This window comes from Lipotes vexillifer, unplaced genomic scaffold, assembly GCF_000442215.2.
Source record: "Lipotes vexillifer unplaced genomic scaffold, Lipotes_vexillifer_v1.1 scaffold528, whole genome shotgun sequence".
Taxonomy (NCBI): domain Eukaryota; kingdom Metazoa; phylum Chordata; class Mammalia; order Artiodactyla; family Lipotidae; genus Lipotes; species Lipotes vexillifer.
In genome coordinates, this window is record NW_006794582.1 from 1,206,787 (window position 1) to 1,232,617 (window position 25,831).

The window sequence follows — 25,831 nt, forward strand, 5'->3', positions numbered from 1 at the left end:
AACCACCCAGCTAGGCTGCTCCTGAATTCCTGACCCACAGAAACTGAGATACTAAATCTTGTTTAAGCCACCAAATATGAGGGTAATTTATTATCTAGTGATAGGTAATTAATACTCTTAAGTGTTACTATAAAAATATATATATATGTGTGTGTGTATATATATATGTGTGTGTGTGTATAGATATAGATATAGATAGATAGATATGTCATATAAGATGGAGAGTCACAGACATAGCAAAACCCAAAAGTTGTGAAGTCATGTCAATGCCTGTTATGTACATCTCTAGTCATGATCATAGCATATATTTGTAGGGTGCTTTTCTGCATATGAAGGCTATGAACACTATTACCGTACAAGACTTTTTTTTTTTTTTTTTGTGGAATTTGGGCCTTTCCCACCAACAGTGCAAGAGTGTTCCCTTTTCTCCACACCCTCTCCAGCATTTATTGTTTCTAGATTTTATTTTTCATTGTGGAATGTGGGCCTCTCACTGTTGTGGCCTCTCCTGTTGCGGAGCACAGGCTCCGGACGTGTAGGCTCAGCGGCCATGGCTCACGGGCCTAGCCGCTCCGCAGCATGTGGGATCCTCCCGGACCGTGACCCCTGCATCGGCAGGCGGACTCTCAACCACTGTGCCACCAGGGAAGCCCTGTACAAGACTTTTAATTGTAGCAGCAAGGCAAAGTTGATTGATGGTAATACTAAATAGTTACAATGTAATATATGATTAGTCTGTTCAGTATTTCAGATTTGCTTGAAAGGAGTTAAAATTATTTAATGATAACTTCCAAAACATTTGTTATTGAAATTTTCAAACACATAAAAGTAGAGAAGATATAAACCCGTGGTGGCAACATTCTAATGAGGCTTTGGAAAGTAATCCCCTTTAAAAGAAATGAAATAATCCATGTGTAATATTTTTGCATTCAATATGGGATAACTGTTGCTCTTGATGCAGATGCAAACTTTGCAATCAAAGATATATGTTAAGTGACACCACTGCAGCTTTTAAAGCTTCAGTGAAGAAATTATTACAAAATAATTTCTACAAATTTCTATAAATTTCTACAAATCTTACAAAATTATTCTTCACACGGAGCTTTCAGCAAATGAAGATTAAGTGCATTTTAATCGCAAATGGTTTGGGATTTTTAGATTGTATGCCTAAGTGAATTTCTACATTGTTTGAATGTTAGTTTTCATCAGCCTAGTAAAAATGGAAGCAGTTGTGAACAACATTTTTGTTCCAGTAGTTTAGAAGCTTTTGCAGCAGGAACTGGATCAGATTAGTTAGGAATGGCAAGTATTAGCATATATGTTGCCATTCCCTGAGTGCCAGCCCCATGGCTAATGTCCCTAATAAATCCTATCACAAATACATTTTTCTATCTGAATGAGATTTTCATGAAAATACTGAATTTGCCTAAAAGTTCTTGAACTGTAAGTTTCTGCAAGGCAAGGTAAGTGATCAATTAAATGACTCTTTTTTCCATTCCAGGCTGCTTCTCTATTGGTAAGGTTTTTCATGTGTCATTTGTGTTTTTTTTAACCTCTGAGAAGAATTTTTAGAAACTGAAAAGGTGGGGATTGGTCATATTGCACGTACTTGTAACAACTGTATTAATAACATCTGATTTTCTTCCTATCAATATGAAAGTGTTATTGTAAGAAATTGAATTCCATTTAAAAATACTATATATAGTGCAAGTAGATCATTTTGTGATTTATTTTAAAAATGAAAGTGTAAGGTAGACATTCAAACAGGATATTTGAGAGTTAGTAAAAGGTATTTAAAGAGAGCTAACAATGTTTCAAATGGTAAGAGTTTTTTAAACTCAACTTTAAGTCCCTTGCTAGTCTAAAGAATATTTTTTGAAGTTCTCAAATTAAAACTTGAGTTATTGTTTTTGCATAAAGTTGCCTTTATTTTCATGACATTGTTTCCAAAATGGAGGGGCAGAGCATAAGCATCAAAAGTACAGTGATACTTGCACATTTGTCTGAATTTAGAAGAAAGAAAAAGTAGGTTTCTGTAGTAGAGAGAGATGTGCTGAAAAATATTTCCAGTATGGTATTTGCTGATATTTTTGTCAAGTTATTATAGGTAAAGAGAAAGTTCAAAGTTAGTCATCCAAATTACTTAGTTATTTAGAAACTCTTGAAAACTGTTATCAATTAACCTGAATTCAGTTGGAAAAAAGCCTCAAATTATATGGGGAAGAGATGTTATCTCTTTGCAAATTATTTATCTCCATGTAGATATTTTAATGAATTCAATGTATTAATGACAATTTGTTAATTCAGTGTAACTACGGATTTTAATATATTTAAATATTTCCATTGGGACTTCCCTGGTGGCACAGTGGTTAAGAATCCGCCTGCCAATGCAGGGGACATGGGTTCAAGCCCTACTCTGGGAAGCTCCCACATGCCACGGAGGAACTAAGCCTGTGCACCACAACTACTGAGCCTGTGTGCCACAAGTAATGAAGCCCACGTGCCTAGAGCCCGTGCTTTCCAACAAGAGAAGCCACTGCAATGAGAAGCCCGCGCACTGCATCTAGAGAAAGCCCACATGCAGCAGCAAAGACCCAACGCAGCCAAAAATTTAAATAAATAAATAAAGTTTTAAAAAAATAAATGTTTCCATTAATTTCCCAAAATACGTAAAATTGTGTTGTCTTCTTAACCATTATTGACGGTTCATTTTTCCTTAACATCATTCAAGGATTAGAGAAGTTGTCTATGACCATTAAAAGAAATTATAAAATTATTTATGATCCCCACAAATTACTCAGATACTTGCCAGGTGATTGCTCATTCTTCATTTTGTTGGGGAAAACCCAAATTGTTTTTTGAGGAAAATCCTGATGCAGGCATTTATACTCTCATGCTCTGTGGACGTGGGCAGTTGTCCTGGTTAGGCAGCATCTCACTTTTCTTAAGAGGTTGTCTCTCTTCCTTTGCTCACTCAGCATGTTGATCTGCCTTTACCTTGCAACACAGACACTCTCCAAGCCAGGTTCCAGTCATGGAGCATAAATACAAAGTCCCTGTGTCTCTATATCTGTCGAAAGCGCAGTTGATGGAAATCATCTTTGGAGGATTGTCTGAGGAATATGGAGCTTATTATCTATTTTTCTAGAAACACTTAAGATTTCCTCTTGGATTAAGTAAGTCTGTCAGAGAGCAGTGTGCCGTGCTGTTTTGTCCTCTTCTCCCTGCCTTTGCTAATGAACTGTATTTTGGCCTTACGAAACAGTCTCCACTGATGGATGCTCTAAAGAACCATCTGAAACCCACTATTATAATTGTGTAAGGATGTTGATTAGGACATTTTTACCACATTGTACAGTGTCTCCTTCATAAATATACACAGGAGGAACTCTTCTCAGGTTTTATTACAGGAATAATTTGCCTCTCTTCAGTTCTCTGAGTACCTGGTTTGTATTTATTATATGGTTCCTATGATTCATGTCTTAACTGGTTGTATTCTCTTTGTGATGGCTTTAGTGGGCTCAGAGCCAAATTTGGGGCCCACCTCTAACAGGTATTTAGAAAGGACCTCACAGTAAACATTTGCACTAACCTCACCCATACATAATTTCTTATTTATCTTGTTTATTTTTCCCCTAATCATTTATTCTTATGTCAAGTTGTATGTATATAGTTCTAGGCTACTTTAAATCCATTGTGAAATAAAGCAGGGTATATGTAAGTAAATTTAGAATTAAACAAAATTAGGGTATTAAGAATCTAGTAAGCCACTATTTTTTCAGGGAGAGGGGAGGCAGGTATGAATGTATAACAAAACATTTAATTTTATTTAATGAATATTATTTTGTCCTAGGTACTGGATTCACAGTCAACAGTAGATACATGACGATGACAGTCTAATATTATAATATGTTTTTAATGAATTTTATATTTCTCCCTTTAATTTTTTTTTACCATAGCAATGTTTTTTATAAAGTATGAATTAATTTTAGAATTTTATGAGTTTACAATTGGGGGAAAAACTTATTGAGCAGTGTGTCCTGGATTTTATTCAATAGTTTGGAGAACCTGATCTTCATAAAGGTAATTCCATTTTATGATGTTGCTCATGAAAACAGTTTTATTTGTAGTTACAGTTTTTTTAAATGTGATTAAGAGGAACCTTCCCAACTGTATTACTAGTAAGTGTAATAATAAAGGCAAAGCCAGTAGCTGGGGTGGTCCTTATCTCAGGCTGCTTGGCATCCTGGAAAAAGAGCGCTGAAATTAGATCTGAGTCTGAATCCCACTGCATATGAGTTATATGCCATTCAGTGAGTTGTTAATGTTTCTGACCATTAGTTTCTTATTTTGGAAAGTAAATATAACTATCTCACAAGGTTATGAGGATTGAATGAAATGTTTCCCAAATAATATGTGGTAAGATCAGGTATTCAATAACTTGAATTTCTTCTCTGAGTATTCAGTTGGTTTTATCAGATCTTTAAAAAATTATTAGGAATTTCTGCTTTGGGTAATTACAGTGTTCAATTTAGGATGAAATATGTGATTTCCTCTTTCTCCAAATATTGCTTTGATTAGTGATAGAACAGGTTAGGTCAGAGCAAGTTAAATGCTTAAAGAGGTGGGGGAGGGGATGGATCATATATTCTTTGCTTCAGCAACTTTTGCCATAAGTATTACTAACAGAGCAGTTTCTCTGAACAATTCCTGTTTGCTCTCTCCTGTAAGTAAAGTATATTTTAAAAGGTGGGAATATGTGTCCTTTGAAGTAGAAATTATTAGTCTCTTCTAAGGAAGTCATGCAATTATGGAAGAAGCAATGTGAGTGAAGATGTCCATTGTAGTAGTGTTTGTATTATTTGTGTATGTGAATGAATGGAATAGCTTATAAGCCCCATCAATAAGAGAATGAGTAGTTTGTGGTTCAGATATTTTTGAAATTCTTGTGAATGATTGTTTAGTAAAATAGAAAATTCTTATGGCTTAGGTAAGGTGGGTACAAATTTATTTATATACTTTGAGTATAGCTATGTAAGGATCACTCGAAGGAAATATACCTGTCAGTAGTGGTTTTATGAAAGTTAGAAAGCATGCCTCTTTTTGTTTGTTTTAGGGTAACAGAAAAGCACAGATGACTTATGCTTCTGACTTTACTAATAACCTTGTTAAAAGATATAAGCTCATTTTTTAAAAAAGTCAGGGGATAGAAAAATATACATTAAAAAGCAAAAGTGTTAAAAGTCCTGAGTATATTAGACATTTATTCTCTGCTTATGTGTATATATCTGAATGAGTGTACATATTTTCCCCCCATAGATGGGGATAATTCTTTACTTCTGAAACTTGTTCTCTTTCCCATCAGCAATATAACAAGTACATATTAGTATGTGGAGAGTCTTGTTAATGGCTGCAGTATACGGTACCTGAGTATGTACCATAGTTTAAACTCTGCTGTATTGGATATTCAGGTAGTTTCTAGTTTTGTTCTTGTGAACTGGCTGCAATGAACATTTATGTATTTTGAACCCAACTTATATATTTTTATATTTTTAAACCCAACTTACATATTTTTGAACCCAACTTTTTAAAAAGTGTAATAGTTGCACTGTATTATTGGGCATTATTTGCTTTCATGTATGTTTCATCATCCCAGTTAGATGGTTAAGTTCTTTGATATCAGGTACTATGTTTAATGTTTCTTTTATATCCACAAAGAATCTCATGAAGGAGATTTTTCAGTAAATGCTTAGGAAGTGATATTTTGGTATTTGTGAGATATTACATCATTGACTCCTTTAGTGTTTTAGAGTCATAGTATAACTTTAGGGATTAAAAACTCCCCCTTGATAAAGTAATGTATATTGAGTGAAAGTTATTTCTTATGAAATACTTTTCATTAATATTATCCTAAGTTCAATGTAAGATCACAGGAAAAACTTTTTCCTTATGAAATGCAATTAATTATAGTGGGATGCATTTTAGAAAAGAAACAGAGTCCATATGATTAGAATATATTTAAAATGGACTGAACTGCTGGCTAGGTTGAACTTGCTTTTCTGTTATGGTTAAAGAGTTCATGTTTGAAACACATCACTTGGATTTGAATCCCAGCTCTGCCATTTTCTGTCTGTGTGGGCACATTAGTTAACCTCTCGGTTCTCTCATCTGTAAAATGGGAATAATAATAATGTCTTCTTATAAAGTTGTGATAAAGATGTTCATTCATGTAAAGATTAAAACCAATGCCTAAGAAAAACACTCAACACACATGTAAGTTTTTAACATTAATATCAGTTTTTTGTTGGATGCTATTGAATTTATAAGAATTGAGGGCCAAATGATAAAGTTGAAGTTTTTCTTTCATATTTCATTTTATACTTTTGTAAAGCAGTTATTGAGAATGGACCACATGCCAGGCATTAAGCTAAGTCCTATGGAATAAAATACTGAATAAAACAGAAGACACTTCCTGCCCTCAAGGCGCTTATGATGAGTGGAAAACGCAGACATTATTATGTCTAATATTTGAGCTTTACCATGGCCAGGCCCTTTGCTAAACCTACTGCAAAAATTATCACATTTAATCCTAACAAATATCGGACAGATTAGATATAAACGTTATCCTCATTTTATATATGAGGCCGAGAGAATTTAATTAACCTCCTCAAGGTTATATAACTACTAACTGGCAGAACTGGAATTAAAATCCAGAGTCTAATACCAAAGCCCCAGTCCTTACTTAACCACTCTGCTGGGTGGTAAATAAACATACAGTAATAAATTGTGATTATTGGGGTCTGTAGGGTACTGATTAATCCTAGCTTGCCTTTTGCTTAATAGATAAAGGAGTCAAATAGAGATAAAAATATGTACTTTATTACTGGAAAGCTAGCACGCAGAATGACTTGGACAGGTGGCTCAAGTGGGCGTCTTCTTTCTTCTCCACTGAATTGAACTTGCACACTCAGTTGCAGGCATGTCAGCTAGAAACCCGATGGCATTCCTTGCTCCAAGAGGCCCCGACAGGCTTCCCAGCAGAGGAGAGGGGAAAATACTCAGCCTGCGGGTAGGCAGGCTGACTCTGAGGTGAAGAGCTGAAGAGGATGGGTCACACAGGAGGCCAGGAAATTGGACGTGCCTTCCACCTGGATGCTGAAGTTGCCAGGAATGATGACAGAAGTTGGGAGGGGCGAGAGACTTTAAGATAGGACTTTAAGATGGAAAATTCCAGGTCAGTGGATAACAGCAATAGAGAGGGAGAGATGTTCGTGAGCAGGAGCTTGTGTAAATCAAAGGGAAAGTTATGGTCTGGAAGTGGAAACAGTTGGCAAGGAGGACATCTACGCCACCTGCTAGCCGTGAGTTACGTGGGATATGAGAGTGAGAATCCACTCTAATGGCACGGCTATAAGAGAAGTAGTGTCTTCAAGGTACAGCCTGGTTTCAATTAAAGCAAGGAGATGGAGGAAAGTTCAGAAGTGAAGATTTACAGGAGTTTATTTACAAATTGGGAGTTGAAGAGCAAGGACATAGGGTAAGGATTTGGGAGCAAAGGGAGGGGAACTTCTGGAGCCAGAGTCATATGGGAAAGAGAGTTTGGTGAGAATAGATGATCCAAAAGCCTTGGATGTACCCATTAGAGACTGGAGATAAACAGGAGGATGAGACATGATAGAATTAACCCAAACAGTCTCTGAAAATAATTAGAATACACATCATTTCTTGCTGTAGATGTCCTGTATGATCTGGCCTCTGCCTTTATCTCTGACCTCATTCTTTTCCTCGCTCCCCTTGCTCCTCGTGCTCCACCTGCACAGGCCATGTTTCGTCACTCCAGCATACCATATTTTTTCTACCTCCGTTTTATTTTTCCTTTGTTTGCATTTGCTTTTCTGAGAGGCAGCATAGGAAAATAGTAGTGTGAGCTCTGGATCCAGACTTCCTGCACTGTCACTCTCTAGCTTTGTGACCGTGGGCAAGTTATTTATACTCTCTGTGCTTCAGTTTCCTTATCCGTCAACTGGGGAATGATGATAAAGACTCACGAAATGTTAATAATATTATTTTTTCTTCTGCTTGAGGCTCTTTTCCGCCATATCTTTACATGGTTGCTACTTTCTTATCATTCACTTCCCTCAGCTCAAATGTACTTCCTCAGACATCCTAGCTAATGTAGCGTAACTCCACCAGCTTTCTGTCGCTCTCTATCCCGTTATTCTATTTTACTTATTCATAGCATTCATCACTGTTTGAAATTTTATTATTCTGCTCTTCCCCTCTCCCCCCATCCCCTGAGGTCAGGGATATGTTGACTTATTCCCGACTGTATCTCAGCTTCTAAAAAGTGACAAATACTTTGTAGGTGCTCAAGAAATTTTTTTGCCAACTCATTGTCCTGAAAACATGGTGGTTTCCAAGGCCTCTGATCAGGCAGCATTTGGTGGCAAGGTGACACTGAGGCCTAGGCCAAGAAGACAGAATCCAGCTCTTTGTGTACCAGTCTGTTGGCTCATCTAGATCAGGTGGCTGCTTCTTTTGTGTTATTGGGACGTAGCTACGTTCATTTAAAAATTTACTATCTGCTGCTTTCCAGTTCCAAGCACAGAGTTGAGTAGTTGAGACAGAGACCCTAAGCCTCACAAAGTCTAAAATACTGTACAGCCCTTCACGGAAGAAGTTTGCTGATCCTTGATTTAGATGCATAGAAAAAAAGACAAGAGGGAAACACCAAAAATAATTAATAGATTACTTTGGATAGTGGGATTATATGTCATTTTAATTTTTATCTTTATACTTTAAAAATTTGTTAGAGACCCATTTAATTTGGAAATGAAATAGCCTTATAAATACTGATTTTAATACATTTAGAGAACATTTAATGATGAGCTTTTTATGTTTTTTTTTTCCTTAGTGCTGCTTTTGACACAAAAACTGGGTTACGTGTTGCAGTGAAGAAGCTATCCAGACCATTTCAGTCCATTATTCATGCCAAAAGGACCTACAGAGAACTGCGGTTACTTAAACATATGAAACATGAAAATGTAAGTTAATAATTCAAGGCAGGATAAATTCTGCTGTTTAATAGACTGGAAAAAATTGTGTTTTAATTACTGCGAATGGAAATGCATTAGAGTACATCAAACTTTGGACCGTCCTTCTTGTATTGGGGTGTTAGTGACCACTGCATTATGTCAGGTAGATAACTCAAAGCCTTGGGATGAAATCGGTGCATCTTCCTCGAGTTCCAGTTTTACTTAAAGAGTTTTAGAGGGAAAGCATATAAAATTTTTTTAAATAAAAATGAATATTGTGGGCTTCCCTGGTGGCGCAGTGGTTGAGAGTCCGCCTGCCGATGCAGGGGACACGGGTTCGTGCCCCGGTCCAGGAAGATCCCACATGCCGCAGAGCGCCTGGGCCCGTGACCCATGGCTGCTGAGCCTGCACGTCCGGAGCCTGTGCTCCGCAACGGGAGAGGCCACAACAGTGAGAGGCCCGCGGACTGGAGGAAAAAAAAAAAAAAAAAAAAAGAATATTATGAGATAAAACACAACTCACAAGGATTTTTAACAGAAAATATTACAAAGAAGTTTTGTATTCGTTACTTGGTTTACTTAAGACTATATTATCAGAATATGGGAATCCATGGTATTTTGTGTTTTTATGGGTTTCTTCAGTGGAGAAGTTTGAGGAAGAGTGCCTTAGATTCACTGAATGTCCTATCAGAGATGGGTATTATTTTCTGGATAATTTAATATTATAATTTTGTCCTTTTAATTTTTAAAAGACAGCTTTTCTAGATTCAGGAATTTTAACAAATGGGACAAAGACATTGTTTAAGTTAAATATAACGTTTTCTTGTCTATAAGTTTGGACATTTGAGAACAATGCTGTCCTGCAAAGGAGTGCTTAAAAATCCTAATAGCATAAATAAATGGATGCAGTTGGAATATTAACTGAAAGTGAAAAAACAATTGACTGAGGACACTTATTTTCCTGAATTTCAAAATCAAGTTAGAAAGGGTTTATGTGATTGCTGTATATGAAAGGAACTGTAAAATTTGTAGCATTGTAGAAACAATGGCCATAGAGATTTTAGAACTGTTTGACCCTATTGGTGGTTACTGTGTAGAAAAAAAATTCATTTTTTCAGTTTATTACTTGGCTATTCAGATATTTTTCTGTTTCAGTAATTGAACTTTTTTTTTTCATAGTAAGAAAAAAATGTATTAAAATACATTTGTTTCACAAAGTACAAATTTCTTCTAAATTGAGAGCATTGTGACTTAAATTTGGAATTTAAGCTGTTGTAATCACAGCTGCAGCTTATTTATTTTCATGTTTTAATTGCATACTATTGAGAACGTCCTGTTTTCCACAGATTATCTCCATTCCTAGGTATAATTTTTATATGAGCATCCATGTGCAAACTTGAGTTTTTAAAAAGTTCATTGCAGAGCTGCAGCCTTCCTAATCAGTGACATGTTTATAAGAAGTTGAGATATGTGGAGAAAGCTGGCAGGAGAATCTTTATTCCGAAGTCTGCATAAAATCAAGGTGGTCTGGCAACTTAACTGATGGGTTTACATTTGGCTTTTAACACAGTTGAGTGTGTATGCTATTTTTCATTACACGTTAATAAATGTGACAAAGATACTGTCATAGCTTTTTAAGAATACTTTGAAAATGGAATGCAAGCCAAACATTTATGGAACCCCAAAGCACCTCCAGGAGGCCCCAGGATCCCACTGATGTTGTCTATGCTAATTTAAGAACATCTACTGTGGAAGATTACTAGCACTGTAATTTATTGTTCTGCTTTATTTCATAGTCAATTTAAGCCAGTGTTTAGGGCAAAAATTATTTTGGGTTATCTGAATCCATGCCTTGGCTTTTCTAGTGATCATTGCAACAACCTTATTTAGTATGCTATATTTTAATTTTCCGTAATGAGATACTTTGAAATATGTCTTACATGATATTGGGCTGGTTGCATTTGAGCCATTCTGTATTTGTAGACATGAAGAGGCCACGGTGATGGGATGCAATTGTTTTAACTTAGGAAAGGCTATGCGACTTTAAAGAGGGCTGACCGTATTAGGAAAACAGGATTTTAATTTATCTAAATTGTTTTATAAGCAGTTTGCTTAATAGCAGTCTTTTTTATATTAAAATGTTTAGGTTTTCACTGTATCAATGTAGAGGGTCACCTGTATTTAGATGGTGATTTGTTGTTTGAACAAAAGGAGGCAGATGGCTGAATGTTCATAGTTCTCCATTCTGTTGGCAAATGTTTGAAGAGGGACTGGGAAGGGGCAAAAAGACTTTGACTAACAATGTAGAAAAATTCTGGAATTTCAGTCTATTCTACAAATGCTTGTTAGGTATGTACAGTGTAAAAGTATTTTTACCAGGTGAAGAACCAAGACTTCCAAGTAAGTTTAATCGAGGATTTTAAGAGGAATTCCTCTCCTTTATCTTCTCTTCCTCTTTTTCTTTCTTTCTCTTCTTTAATGATTGTTTTGGGCCACTGTCTAACTTTTAGCTAGCTGCCTTGACTCCAAAGACAGCAGCAGCAGCAACTTAAAACTCGTGAAAAACTTAAGTAAGGATTGGTAGCAAATAGAATTTTTAGGTGCCAGAATGCACATGTGATCTTTTACACAAAAATGCCTCTGACTTACAATCCGTAGTTCATTTTATTTCTTTTATTAGTGATAATGAATGACAGATATGTAATTTTCATATGGGTTATAGGAGCTAGGAGATGTTACTCTCTGAGCAAATTTACCTGGCCCATTCCTGACTGAATTTTTGACCTTTATCTCATTGACACCTGGTCTAAGGAAAGATTAAAAGGAAAGCAGCTGGCTAGCTGCATCCTTTTGCTGTCTGAGTAGGTACTGTACAGTTAAGGGCCTGGAGAGCTATACATTAAAAAAAACTTTTAATGATTAAGGGACTCCTTTCATAAATTTTATTTGGGAGCCTTAGATTTAATCTTACCATGATAGAACAAGTGGTTGTTTTGGTGTGCTTGTGTTAAATACATTAAATATTGTTTTTGGTTACTGACTTAAAGTGTTTTGTGAGTGTGTACCAATTTAATAAAGATATATTCTGTTTGTCATTGTAGGACAATCATCAGAGATATTTGCTGATTATTTATACTATAACCGTCTTTTCTAAATATTTAATTCCTGGGTTACTTTCTAAAGCGTCTGAAATCATAATGGCAGAAGGAGTAAGAAAATAGGCTAAAATATGACAAATTAAAAATAAATTTCCATTTAAGAAATGAGAAATGAATCGATTATGGAATGTTCCCAAATCTATTTTAATGCTGGGAAACTTTTGTTTTGCAGTATTTTCCTTATGATTAATACTCCATAAATAGGATTAATAGAGAAGGGATATTTGTAAAAGCCCACAAAAAATTTAAAATACTTTGATGTAACATGAGTGGCTTTAATGTCATAAAATGTGTCCCTTTTAAGGAAATTAAAACTTGATAGAGTATTTGCTAATGTGCTTTGTTATATTACTTTTTTCCAAATTAGTCATTGTGCTTCTTGCAGCCATACTTTTTAATCATTTGAATAATTGAATTTAGCTTTATATGTCATGTTTTGTTACTGGAAGTAGCTGCTTCAAATAGTTTGTTTCTGTGATTTGTATTTTACAATTCATTATAAAACTCTGAAGTTTCTGGTCACGATTTATTTTGGTAATCCACAGCAGGTCAGTCTACATAATCTTCCCCAAAATACTACGAAAATAAGCAATGATATACACGTGTCTTTCACCTGAGGAAAATGAGGCTCAGACAAGATACTTTTATTTATGTAACAAATATTAATTGAACTGCTGTGTGCCCAGCAACATCCCATGTTTTGGGGTTATTGGAATGTAAAAGAAAGAAGCTCATGGGTCTAAGAAGTCACAGATTGATTGGGGGTTCAAATTTACAGCTGTTTGATTCTAAAATACCTGTTGTGTTTTCAGATTGAAATGGGAGTTTTTATTTAAAATGCTTGGACTTGTTTCACTTTAGTGTGTTTGAGATAACCCTTGCATGAATAATCCTGTGTCAATTGGATCTCTAGTAGTTTAATTTTATTTTGATCTGAGGATATTTTCAAAGCCACAATTCAAATAATAATGTAAAACAATGTAAATTGGTTTAAAGTTTTCTTGTTGAGAAGATGGGGCATCTCAAATAACAAGAATCAGTGATTAGAAAATATTGGAGCAGGTGAATAAAATTGGCTTCTAGATCTCAGCTATCAGAAGTACAAGAGGGTGTAGGGGGTAGTAATCAAAAGACCAGAGGTTGGGACTTCCCTGGTGGCGCAGTGGTTAAGAATCCACCTGCCAATGCAGGGGACACTGGTTCGAGCCCTGGTCCAGGAAGATCCCACATGCCACAGAGCAACTAAGCCCATGCGCCACAACTACTGAGCCTGCAACCTAGAGCCCGTGAGCCACAACTACTGAGCCCACATGCCACAACTACTGAAGCCCGTGTGCCTGGAGCCCATGCTCCGCAACAAGAGAAGCCACTGCAATGAGAAGCCCACGCACCGCAACAAAGAGTAGCCCCCAATCACGGCAACTAGAGAAAGTCCGCACAGCAGTGAGAACCCAATGCAGCCAAAAATTAATTAATTAATTAATTATTTAAAAGACCAGAGGTCTTAAGCCAGGACTGTATCAAACTCAAGGAGAACAATTATGATTTAGATGGGAAAGGAAAAAGAAAATGATTTGACTTAATTTAAAGCACTATTCAGAGCTATTATAAGGTCATAGATACACTATTGGTGGGAATGTAAGTTGGCCTCATCTTTATGGAGGACAGTTTGACAGTATTAAGATCCTTAAGCATATTGATGTCCTTTGATCTTGTAATTCTATTTCTTGAAATTTATTCTCTGGAAGAAAATACAAGATGTATATATGCACACATGCACGCATATTGCACATATACTTGCAGTGTTCCTTAAATGTCAAAAGATAGGAAATTGGTTTTATTATGGTATATACAAATGATAGAACATATTATTGAAAAACATTTGAGGACATGAGAATAGTCATTATTTATTAAGTGACAAGACAGGATATAAAACTGTATGCTTAGTATAACCCTGATTTAATTTATGTACATCAGAAAAATCAAAGAAAGTATCTCAAAATGTTAATGATAGTTATAACCAGTAGTACAATTAGAGGTAATTTTCATTTTCTTGTGTATGGTTGTCTGGATAAGAAGATGATGGATAACTGTACCTTTCCTTTGCAATAAGATGCAAAGACTTGAAAAGCTATTCTTCTTGAATTCCAGGGCCTTTTTTTAGTTTGTTTCCCTCTCACTGTTGTGGCCTCTCCCATTGCGGAGCACAGGCTCTGGACGCGCAGGCTCAGCAGCCATGGCTCACGGGTCCAGCCGCTCCGCGGCATGTGGGATGCTCCCGGACCAGGGCACGAACCCGTGTCCCCTGCATCAGCAGGCGGACTCTCAACCACTGTGCCACCAGGGAAGCCCTGAAATTGCTTTTAAAAGTTGATATTTGTGTGGGGGTTTTTTGGGGTTTTTTCTTTTGTCTTATAAATTTATTTATTTATTTATGGCTGAGTTGGGTCTTTGTTGCTGCATGCGGGCTTTCTCTAGTTGCGGCGAGTGGGGGCTACTGTTTGTTGCGGAGCACAGGCTCTAGGCGTGTGGGCTTCAGTAGTTGTGGCACACAGGCTCAGTAGTTGTGGCACACGGGCTTAGTTGCTCCAAGACATGTGGGATCTTCCCGGACCAGGGCTCGAACTCATGTCCCCTGTGTTGGCAGGTGGATTCTTAACCACTGTGCCAGCAAGGAAGCCAAAAGTTGATATTTGGATGAGTGGTGTAACATTCTAATTAAAAGTGCTCTTTTGGGCTTCCCTGGTGGTGCAGTGGTTGAGAGTCTGCCTGCCAATGCAGGGGACGCGGGTTCATGCCCCGGTCCGGGAGGATCCCACATGCCGCAGAGCGGCTGGGCCCGTGAGCCATGGCCACTGAGCCTGCGCGTCCGGAGCCTGTTGCTCCGCAACGGGAGAGGCCACAACAGTGAGAGGCCCGCGTACCGCAAACAAAACAAAACAAAGCAAAGAAACAAAAAAAACCCCAAAATGACTAAGACCTGATGGATAAGTTCAGTATTTATTTACTGTTTGATTTTTACGTTTTCTTATAGGTGATTGGTCTGTTGGATGTTTTCACACCTGCAAGGTCTCTGGAGGAATTCAATGATGTGTGAGTAAATCTTCTGTGTTTGCCTTCCTCTGCTAGAGGTTAAAGATTAGCAGGCCCGTTTCTAATCCTGAACCACTTAGCGCTATCAGACTTAGATTCTTTATTCCTGTCATCCAACTCTTCTGCGGAATGGGGAATGGATACAGAAGATGTATATTTTGGGGGGTATAAATTTGTATTTTCATCATCTCAGGCACATTGTGCCCTATTTGGAGACACAGTGGTGGGTCCTGGCAACAGTTCCATAGAGAAGAGTATAGGGAGTTTTGACCATGATCTTTATTCCCAGATTGTCTGTCCCAGCTTTCAAAGTGACGTGTTTATATCAAGAAATGTAGTGGTGGGCTTCCCTGGTGGCGCAGTGGTTAAGAATCCGCCTGCCAATGCAGGGGATACGGGTTCGAGCCCTGGTCTGGGAAGATCCCACATGCCATGGAGCAACTAAGCCCGTGTGCCACAACTACTGAGCCTGCGCTCTAGAACCCGTGAGCCACAACTACTGAGCCTGCGTGCCACAACTACTGAGCCCGTGTGCCACAACTACTGAGCCCACATGCCACAACTACTGAAGCCCACCTGCCTGGAGCGCATGCGCCGCAATAAAGAGTAGCCCCCGCTTGCCACGACTAGAGAAAGCCCATGCAGCAACGAAGACCCAATGCAGCCAAAAATAAATAAAATTATTTTAAAAAAAAGAAATGTAGTGAAGTCCTGGTTCCATATAGATTCTTCCATTTCTTTTATCCTGCTTGTGTGTGGGAAATGCATGCTGATCTTTAAAGTATTGGATTTCTGTACTGGGACAAATGGTGAGCCTCATGTGTTTAGAAAGCTGATTCTCCCAGTTTTGTGACCATCTCTATTGTTTTAGCCTGGGGAACCCGCCCCTAGAAAGAGGGCCTGAGATTCTCAGGAACCAGTAGTTGAGGGCTAGGGAAAACGAAACAGAGAGGAAGAGAAAGTTGCTACGAGGATATGTTATTAAGTCAGTCACCATTGTGTGCACCTGGGCTGAAAACTGCCAGGGTGTTCAGTTTTCTAGAAGTTGTATAGAATGCACCTCAGATGGGAGCATTTACCCACTGGCTTCTGACTCCATTGGCAAGTGTTGCCCCATGGGGCAGTAATGCCCTCACCTGTCCAGGTTGCACCTGTATGAGTACAAGATAGATTCCAGCAAGTGTTGTGGATGTTGTGCATGTGTGAGTGCTCTACTGTAGCTTTCCCAATATCTGAATTAACATACCTCCCGTCCCCAATTCACAACTATACTATACCATAAGAGAGAAGGAACACCTTAAATTTAGGGTTTTATATTTTTCCTGGTGAAATTTTGGCGTTCCTAAGTGGAAAGGATGACTATTGTGAAAGTCCAAATAAAATTGCAGATCTTGGCTGCTCTTCTTTAACCTCTACTCTCCACTGTCCCCAGTGCTGAACTTAACCCCACCCTTATCCTGGGCTCAGTTTCTTCTACCCTTATCCTAGGCCAAGTGCAAGCACCATTTGCTCATTTCCCAAAGAACAAGAGGGAGGGAGTGGAGGAGATGTTGGAGCTTGTGTATTCTGTCTAATAAAGGGGGAAAAAAATGAAAAAGAAATGTAGAATATTAAATGGAAAGAGAAGGAGGAAGGTAGCAAAAAAATCTCCCACCCCTTGAACTTAGTTGGAACATGATATGACTGTGAGTCGAAGATGAAAGAAGGAGAATCTAGTCTAAGTGCAAGAACTCCCACCCACATTAACCTTGATCCTGCTAATGAAAGTTTAAGAAAAAACTGAACTTCCTTCAAGCAAAGGGGAAAAAAAAGGCAGTAACTAAGAACAGCTGTGCTTCCTGAGCCCTGCGTGTCTCTAGAATGTGGAGGCTTCTAAAGCCTCCTCACTGGATGCCCCATGCAGAAGCATGTGTGTTGCAAGTTGTTGAGCCCTGCTGTAGGCTATGTTTGGAAAAGAGAATATTGCCATGATGTTTATTTCTTTAACATTAATTCATTAATTTTTACTTTTTTGAGGATTTTTTTTTTTATGAGCAGCTTTAGGTTTACAACAAAATTGAGGGGAAGGTACCCTCCTGCCCCTGTACATGCATAGCTTCCCTCATTATCACCAGAATGGTATATTTTTCACCAAGAATGGACTTACATTGACACATCATAATTACCCAAAGTCCATAGTTTACCATAGGATTACCATAGTTTACCATAGGATTCACTCTTAGTGTTGAAAAGTTTATGGATTTAGACAAATATATAATGACATATCATTATAATATCATACAGTGTGTTTTCACTGCCCTAAGAATGATGGGTTTTGATATTCTGTCTAAATGTGGAAAAAATGCTGAAGTAATATGTTTGTGAATTACTTTAGAAAACATTTGAATCAGGATTGAGCTATAGCCCAAAATTTTAGGTGTGACGAGGATTGATATTTTTTTTTTTTAAAGAAAGGAATTGATAATTTGCTGACCTAGGCTAATGCTGTATTTTGCCTTAATCAGGCATATGGAACTGGATTATGAGCCTGTTTTTCCTATGTCAAAGACCTTATTTAAGGTTAGTGTCTTTGGGAGGTTAAGTTTTATCCATTGTGGTGCCTATTGGCTCCTTTATCCATTTGAAGGCTCACTGACTACAAGCATACCCACTGAACTGAAATTGCATTTATTTCTTCATTCATTCATTCATTCAACAAATACCATGGCTACTGAGCAGGCATCTATTCTTTCTATGTAACTGTAGCTGGGTTCTATTTGCTTATTTCCAGCTTTACTGAGATACAGCTGACATACAACATTGTGTAATTTGGGTTGTGGTTGTTTATAAATAAGAACTTAGTTCACTGTTTGGGAGCAAATCTCAGTACTACTTGTTGAATACTTGCTAAGCAGAGTGTTAGAACAAGGCTCAGGATAATCAGAAACACTAGTCTTTCCCTTGATGAAATAAAAATCTTGTTGGGGAAATAAATTCAAAACACTTTTGTAGGGGCTTCCCTGGTGGCACAGTGGTTAAGAATCTGCCTGCCAATGCAGGGGACATGGGTTCAAGCCCTGGTCCAGGAAGATCCCACATGTCACAGAGCAACGAAGCCCATGTGCCACAATTACTGAGCCTGCGCTCTAGAGCCCACAAGCCACAACTACTGAAGCCTGCGTGCCTAGAGCCTGTGCTCCGCAACAAGAGATGCCACTGCAATGAGAAGCCCACGTACCACAACAAAGAGTAGCCCCAGCTCACCGCAGCTAGAGAAAGCCCCCGTGCAGCAACGAAGACCCAACCCAGCCAAAAAATAATAAATAAATAAAATAAGTAAATTAAAAAAAACAAAAACAACACTTTTGTAACCAAGTTATCAGTTGACTGTAAGACCTTGGACAAGTCACTTTTCCTCTCTGGGTCCCAGTTAACTTCCATGTAAAATGATGAAAATTGGGGTGGTTCACTTCTGAAGTGTTTTCAATCCCAGAGAATCTCTGAAAATAGAATGATGAACCTAAGGATACCTTTTGGAAAAATGTTTCATTGTTTACTTTTTTATGATTTATGTATCACAGAAAAAATTAGTGCTTGTCCAGGACTGGTTATTTCACTGTTTTCCAAAGTCATTTCAGAATTTGCATAAGAGATCAAACATCTTCACCTACAATTACAGGGTGTGCAAAGTTAAATACCTTTAGGGCCAGACAATAACATAAACTAGGCTCAGTGCTATACAGAATACCTGCACTTCCTAAAAGCATTCAAATTTACATTAAAACAAAATAAACAGACAAAGACCCACTGTTCTGGCCAAATCAAACAAGCTGAAGACTAGAGTGGTTCTACAGGCTGCCAGATTTAGAGCAAACAGTAATTTTGTTTTCTGTTTTTGTTTACAATATTTATTCTTTTTTGGGGGGGTTGTTTGCTTGTTTCTTTTAATTTATTTTTTTTAATTTTTGTTTGCGTTGGGTCTTTGTTGCTGTGTGTGGGCTTTCTCTAGTTGTGGCGAGTGGGGGCTACTCTTCATTGCAGTGCGCAGGCTTCTCATTGTGGTGGCTTCTCTTGTTGTGGAGCACGGGCTCTAGGTACGTGGGCTTCAGTAGTTGTGGCACATGGGCTCAGTAGTGGTGGCAAGCAGGCTCTAGAGCGCAGGCTCAGCAGTTGTGGCGCACAGGCTTAGTTGCTCCGCGGCATGTGGGATCTTCCCGGACGAGGGCTCGAACCCGTGTTCTTAACCACTGCACCACCAGGGAAGCCCCAAACAGTAATTTTGAACATGAATTTTCTGTGCTAGTTAACAAAATCTCTAATTACTTTCCATAGTTATAGTTGGCTTTTAATCATGTGTTATGTGTATTTGTGCCTTTGTTTCAGTTAGCACTTTCCATTTATCATACAATTCAAGTTTTTACTGAATTTTAAATTTCTTAGTTAATAGGCATCCTACATAATTCATTAGTAAGACTATACTTTTGAGAACGGAATAATAGCTAGGTAGTGAGTTTTGATCATTAGAAACAATGTGCAGTTACTGAATCTAACAGAGCTGGTGTTTGGAAAATGTGGAGTTAAAAGATGAGAATACAGTACCAAGTTGTTCTTGACTGCCATATGATGTGGTTGTACAGTTGGCAAAATTTTATAAGGTATATCTAGATCTTTTTAGTGATTGGATATCATTTGGACATTTCTGTTTGCTTCTTTTTTTAAATTTTTAAAAATTTTTGTCTGTGTTGGGTTTTCATTGCTGCACGAGGGCTTTCTCTAGTTGTGGCGAGTGGGGGCTACTCTTCATTGCGGTGAGTGCGCTTCTCTTTGTGGTGGCTTCTCTTGTTTCAGAGCTTGAGCTCTAGGTGTGCGGGCTTCAGTAGTTGTAGCATGAGGGCTCAGTAGTTGTGGCTCGTGGGCTCTAGAACATAGGCTCAGTAGTTGTGGTGCATGGCCCCAGTTGCTCTGCATGTGGCATGTGGGATCCTTCTGGACCAGGGGTCAAACCCGTGTGCCCTGCACCAGCAGGCAGATTCTTAACCACTGTGCTACCAGGGAAGTCCCGGGAAAGTGGATCCTTAACGATACAGTCAGGTCCTCACACACACACCAAGATGTAGAGCTTAGTGAAGCAGGTACCCACTAGGCAGCTCCTTCGCTGACTGCTTTGACGTTATCCATACTCCTGCTAGTGTTGGAGGGTCTCCTGCAGAGGCGTGGGGTGGCCGCGGCTCACCGGGGGGACAAGGTCACCGGCAGCAGAAGTCATGGGAAGCACTCCTTTGGCGTGAGCCCTCCCAGAGTCCGCCACCAGCCCCACCAAAGAGCCGGGTAGGCTGTCTCTTTGCTTTTTGATGGTAACATTTGGCAGGAGGTGGCATATATGTGCCGTATGCATGCTGCAAATATTTAGTTACCAATAGGAATCCAAAATCTTGAAATAGCCAGTATTAGAACCTAACCCTAGAGTAAGCTGCAACTTCATGCTACTACAACATTGCCTTTTCTTAACTATAGTGGTTCTCTGATCAAGCTTAGTAGACAATGAAGAGTTTTTGGGCTCAGTGCAAACAACTTCCTCAAATTTCAGGAAAACTGAATTGCCATTTTCCCCCTTATTTTATAACTTCCTATTCCAGGTTTCTTATACCCAAGTTCCTTATCTCTGCTTGGTTCTTGAAGAGGGATGTGGAAGTGGGGTTTTAGATTCTACCGTGATTTAGAAGAAGACCTACAACAGGGTCAGTCAGCAGCCATTGTTTTAGTGAAAGCCAATGGGCAGATAATCACCTAGCTTATTTAGCCTTCCACTAACTAAAAATGATTGTTCAACCACTAAGTGTAGCCTTTTTTATCAGTGTAAAAGCTGCTGAATGTACCAAATAGGTAAAAGAAGTTTCTAGATTTATATTTTAACCTGATTTAATTCATAAATATTTAAATACCCATCCTATGTTAAGCATAGTACTAGTCTCTGGGGAATATAACAAATTAGATAAACATGGTCCCTGATGATAGATTGAGACTCTTTAATTGGAGAGAAGAACAATTTAAATGACCAAACAAAATATAGTGTGATAGGTTCTGGAAGATCCTACATGATTTTTATTACTGTTCACTCTCTGACCTCATCTAATACTTTTCCCACTCACTCTCTCCATTCCAGCCACTCTGGCCTCTTTATTCTTCCTTGAATACAGACATCCACATTCCCAGTAGAACCTTTGTACTGGTTTCGAACATTGGCCTGGAACACTGTCCCCACATATCCACATGACTGGTTCCTTCATTTCCTTCAAGACCCTACTGAAAGGTCATTTCATCAGAAGCTTTTTTTTCCCTCTCCACCATAGCTGAAATACTACCCCCACTGTCAGGGTCTACTCCTTACTCTACTTTCTTCTTAGCAAATTTTATCATCATGTATTTATTGTTGTCTGTCTTCTCCCTGTAGCTTGTAAGCTCTATTAGAGCAGGGAGTTTATTTTCTTCCTTGTTGAGTCTTCTTTATTTGGCTGTGTTGGGTCTTCGTTGCTGCGTGTGGGCTTTCTTTTCTCTAGTTGCAGAGAGCGGGAGCTGCTCTTCATTGCAGTGTGTGGGCTTCTCATTGTGGTGGCTTCTCGTTGCAGAGAATGGGCTCTAGGCTTGCGGGCTTCAGTAGTTGTGGCACGTGGGCTCAGTAGTTGTGGCTCTCAGGTTCTAGAGCGCAGGCTCAGTAGTTGTGGCACATGGGCTTAGTTGCTCCACGGCATGTGGGATCTTCCTGGACCAGGGATCGAACCCATGTCCCCTGCATTGGCAGGCAGATTCTTAACCACTGCGCCACCAGGGAAGTCCCCTTGTTGAGTCTTTAGTAGTTAGAAATTCTCAGAAGTTGAGAGTGATGAACTGAATTGTATGATACCACATATAAAATTGTACACATTGGGCTTCCCTGGTGGTGCAGTGGTTGAGAGTCTGCCTGCCGATGCAGGGGACATGGGCTTGTGCCCCGGTCCAGGAAGATTCCACATGCCGCGGAGCGGCTAGGCCCGTGAGCCATGGCCACTGAGCCTGCGCATCCAGAGCCTGTGCTCCACAGCGGGAGAGGCCACAACAGTGAGAGACCCGTGTACTGCAAAAAAATAAATAAATAAATAAAAAATTGTACACATCTTAGGTCTTTTTGGCTCTAAGTCTATTTCTAGTCACATTTTTCTTGATCCAGAGCTCTATTATTTGAAAGTTTGCTAACCCTTCTCATTGGGTAAATGCTGTGATAGGTTGTATGTAAGATATCAAAAGTAAAGGCCTTCAGTTGCATGTGGTCTCATTAATGAGATGAAGCATAAATGCTTACCTAAAACAACTTAAAGGACCAAGTCAAATTTGCAGTGTCAAAGCAACATACAGGGTATTAAGTGATCTCAGAATATGAGAGAAGCTTAGTGGAGGAAGGCCTCTAAAGAAGGTAATAACTGTATCTGAAGAAACAGATAAATAAGGATTGGGTGTAGAGGTCGAAATATATTCCAGATAGTCAAAGAAATGAAGGAAATGTATAAAGTATACAAAAAAGGAGATTTGTGTGGAATGGAGACTGTTAAAGGAGTAGATAACCATTGATTTTTCTTTTGTACTTGGATAAAAATTGTGTTTTGGTAAATTATGATTTTTTTTTTTTTTTTGGTGGCAGAGGAGAGTTGTTTTCCTAATTTAGCTAAGAGGCATTATCTGCTTGGAAGTAGTGCTTTCCACTATCACTGAAAGAAATTCCCAGCCCAGTTGTTTGGACTCACAGAAATATTCTTCTTCCTTGAAAATAGGTTGAGTGCTCAAGATAGGTCATACAGAAAGAGAAGCAGTCTGGGAGAAAGATGAATGAGTTAACTGTATTAACAGTTATATTTGCAATTTATTTCCATATCAGAGAGGTCTGCTAAAATGAGGATAGAGAGTTGGTAAAGCATGTAGGTGTCGTCACTGACTCACATTTGAAATCTAAACAAATTACACATCCTTTAAGAAAATACCATTCAGTTTTTGTCTGACGTGATCAGTAAGATGCCCCCTTTTTCTCAGATTAGCTGTTGTAAAAAGGTAAAGAAGCTTCAAGGTATAGTTTTTTTGTTTTTTTTTTTTTTGCCGTATGTGGGCCTCTCACTGTTGTGGCCTCTCCCATTGTGGAGCACAGGCTCCGGACAAGCAGGCTCAACGGCCATGGCTCACGGGCCCAGCTGCTCCACGGCATGTGGGATCCTCCCAGACCGGGGCACGAACCCGTATCCCCTGCATCGGCAGGCGGACTCTCAACCACTGCGCCACCAGGGAAGCCCCAAGGTATAGTTTTGAGTTTGATTCTCTCAAGAAATTTTCCCGTAATTAACTGCTTCCTAAGTCTGGATTGGTGCCCTCCCCTGTGTGTTCTCAAGCACTTTGATGTACACTTTTATAACTCTAATTATGCTCTATTATGAGTATATACCTTCCTCTCATCTAAATTCTGTATCTTTCTTTTCCACTGTTGTACTCCCAGTGCTCAAGAATAAATATTTGTTGATGGAGTGACTGAATGAATGAATAACCTTGTGCTTTCTTGTTTATGACTGGTTGGCAATCTAGTTGTCTGATAGCATGCCCAGTGCATTCTCTTTTGACTAACTTTTTTGTTTTTATCTTGGAATATAGACCATATGGTAGAATATTGAATCTGGTTTATTTGATGCAGGTAATGTAGAGGGCACCTTTCAGTAATCTTTACTTCAAATGAGGAGAATAGTTTGTTGTGAAATAAGCTGGCTAAGCTGCCTACCTGGCTGCTGAATGGTGCTTTTACCCCTTACATTGGAACAGTCTGGTCTGCTTACCAGATAAGATCTTTGGCATGAGTATTCCCATAAGATATGCCCTTGCCTGGTCTTACTAGTAATACTATATGAGTTGTCCTGGGTCATTCAATTAAATTCAGTGGTAATTGAGTGCCTGATATCTGCTACACAATGTTTTTAGGTACTTTAGATACTACAGAGGACAGAAAAGAAGCCTGTCCCCCTTGAACATTGTACAGATAGATAGCAGTAAACAATGAGCATATAAAAGAGGAAATTAGCATGTTAGCAAATTAGCATGGAAATTAGCATGTTCCATGCTATGGACAAGAAGAAAAGATAGAGCAGGGAAGTGTGAGGGTTGGGGGAGAGATGCAATTTTAAATGGGGTGGTAAGGATAGGCCTCATTGAAAAGGTGAATTTTGAGCAAAAATTTGAAGAAGTAGAAGAATTAGACTTGTGAATGAGGAAGAGCATTCCAGGCAGAAAGAACAGCCACTGCAAAAGTCCTGAGGCAGAAGACTGCATGCTGTATTGGAATTGCAGCAAGGGGGCCTGTGTGGCTGCAGTAAGGAGGCCAGTGTGGAGCTAAGTGAGAGCAGGGGAGAGAAGTAGATGAAGAAATGAGAGAGATAATTGGGGACAGGATACTGGATTATGTACAGCTTTATCTGCTGCTGAAGGGATTTTTGTCTTTAAGTGAAATGGGAAGCCTTTTGAGAGGAGTGACATGGTCTGTTTTTCATTCTTACAGAATCACTCTGCTGTTTTCAGAATAGGCTGTAGTGAGTCCCAAGGATCATTTCAGAAGCTTGTGGTTACGAATTGTCAATCCCTATTATTATTTTAAATACTTTGTTTTAATATGGAAATGTTTTTTGCCCTTTTTGATAATTATTTTATCAAATAGGGCTGACGGTAGTAGAGATGCCAAACTATAGATATAGAAGAGATTTTTTTCTACATAGGTTCTTTCTGATTGTATTATGCTTCAAAAAAAGAAAAGGCAGTAGAGTAGGAGTCTTGATAATTGGGTGTTATCCAAGAAGCGCTTAATAAATGAAGCTCTAAATGGGGTGCTGTCTTGAGTACTGAAAACCACTTATTGTAGACTTCTGCCTTTTTGCTGGTACAGTACATTTTACTTTGAGAAATGGTGGTTTATGCTCTTTATAGTTTAAGTTTAAAGGAAACCATCCTCACAAGAAAAGTGGAAAACAAGATTTGTATCATCAGGCTGTGAAATCATATTTTCAGCCCTCTACCTAATAAAGTCCTACTTACTTAATTCCTTTTTAAAGATGGGGGAACTAGGTAGCTTTCCAACTGTTGGTCAGATTTAATTATTTGAGGTGTTCTGAACACTGACAGTAATAGGCATGTCTTTACTAAAATGTAATTAATTAAGCAATTAAATGTAATTGCTTTGTAGAGACTAATACTATAGAAATTATGTGGCATCTGTTTTTTTTTTAATTTATTTATTTTTGGCTGCATTGGGTCCTTGTTGCTGTGCAGATTTCTCTAGTTGCAGTGAGCGGGGACCACTCTTTGTTGCGGTGCGCAGGCTTCTCATTTCAGTGGCTTCTCTTGTCGCAGAGCACAGACTTTAGGCGCATGGGCTTCAGTAGTTGTGGCTCACGGGCTCTAGAGCTCAGCCTCAGTAGTTGTGGCATGCGGGCTTAGTTGCTCCACGGCATGTGGGATCTTTCCGGATCAGGGCTCGAACCCGTGTACCCTGCATTGGCAGGCAGATTCTTA

The 25,831-nt window shown here is 38.7% G+C and overlaps 1 protein-coding gene across 3 annotated transcripts in view; it reads left to right on the forward strand.

Moving 5' to 3' along the window:
• Positions 1–25,831, forward strand: part of MAPK14 (mitogen-activated protein kinase 14) — a 72,622-nt gene that overhangs the window by 12,594 nt on the left and 34,197 nt on the right. For all 3 annotated transcript variants that reach the window (XM_007467264.1, XM_007467265.1, XM_007467263.1), the window contains exons 2-3: positions 8,915–9,044; positions 15,228–15,286. In XM_007467264.1, the coding sequence (XP_007467326.1) occupies positions 8,915–9,044; positions 15,228–15,286 (189 nt within the window). The remainder of the gene's footprint in view (positions 1–8,914; positions 9,045–15,227; positions 15,287–25,831) is intronic.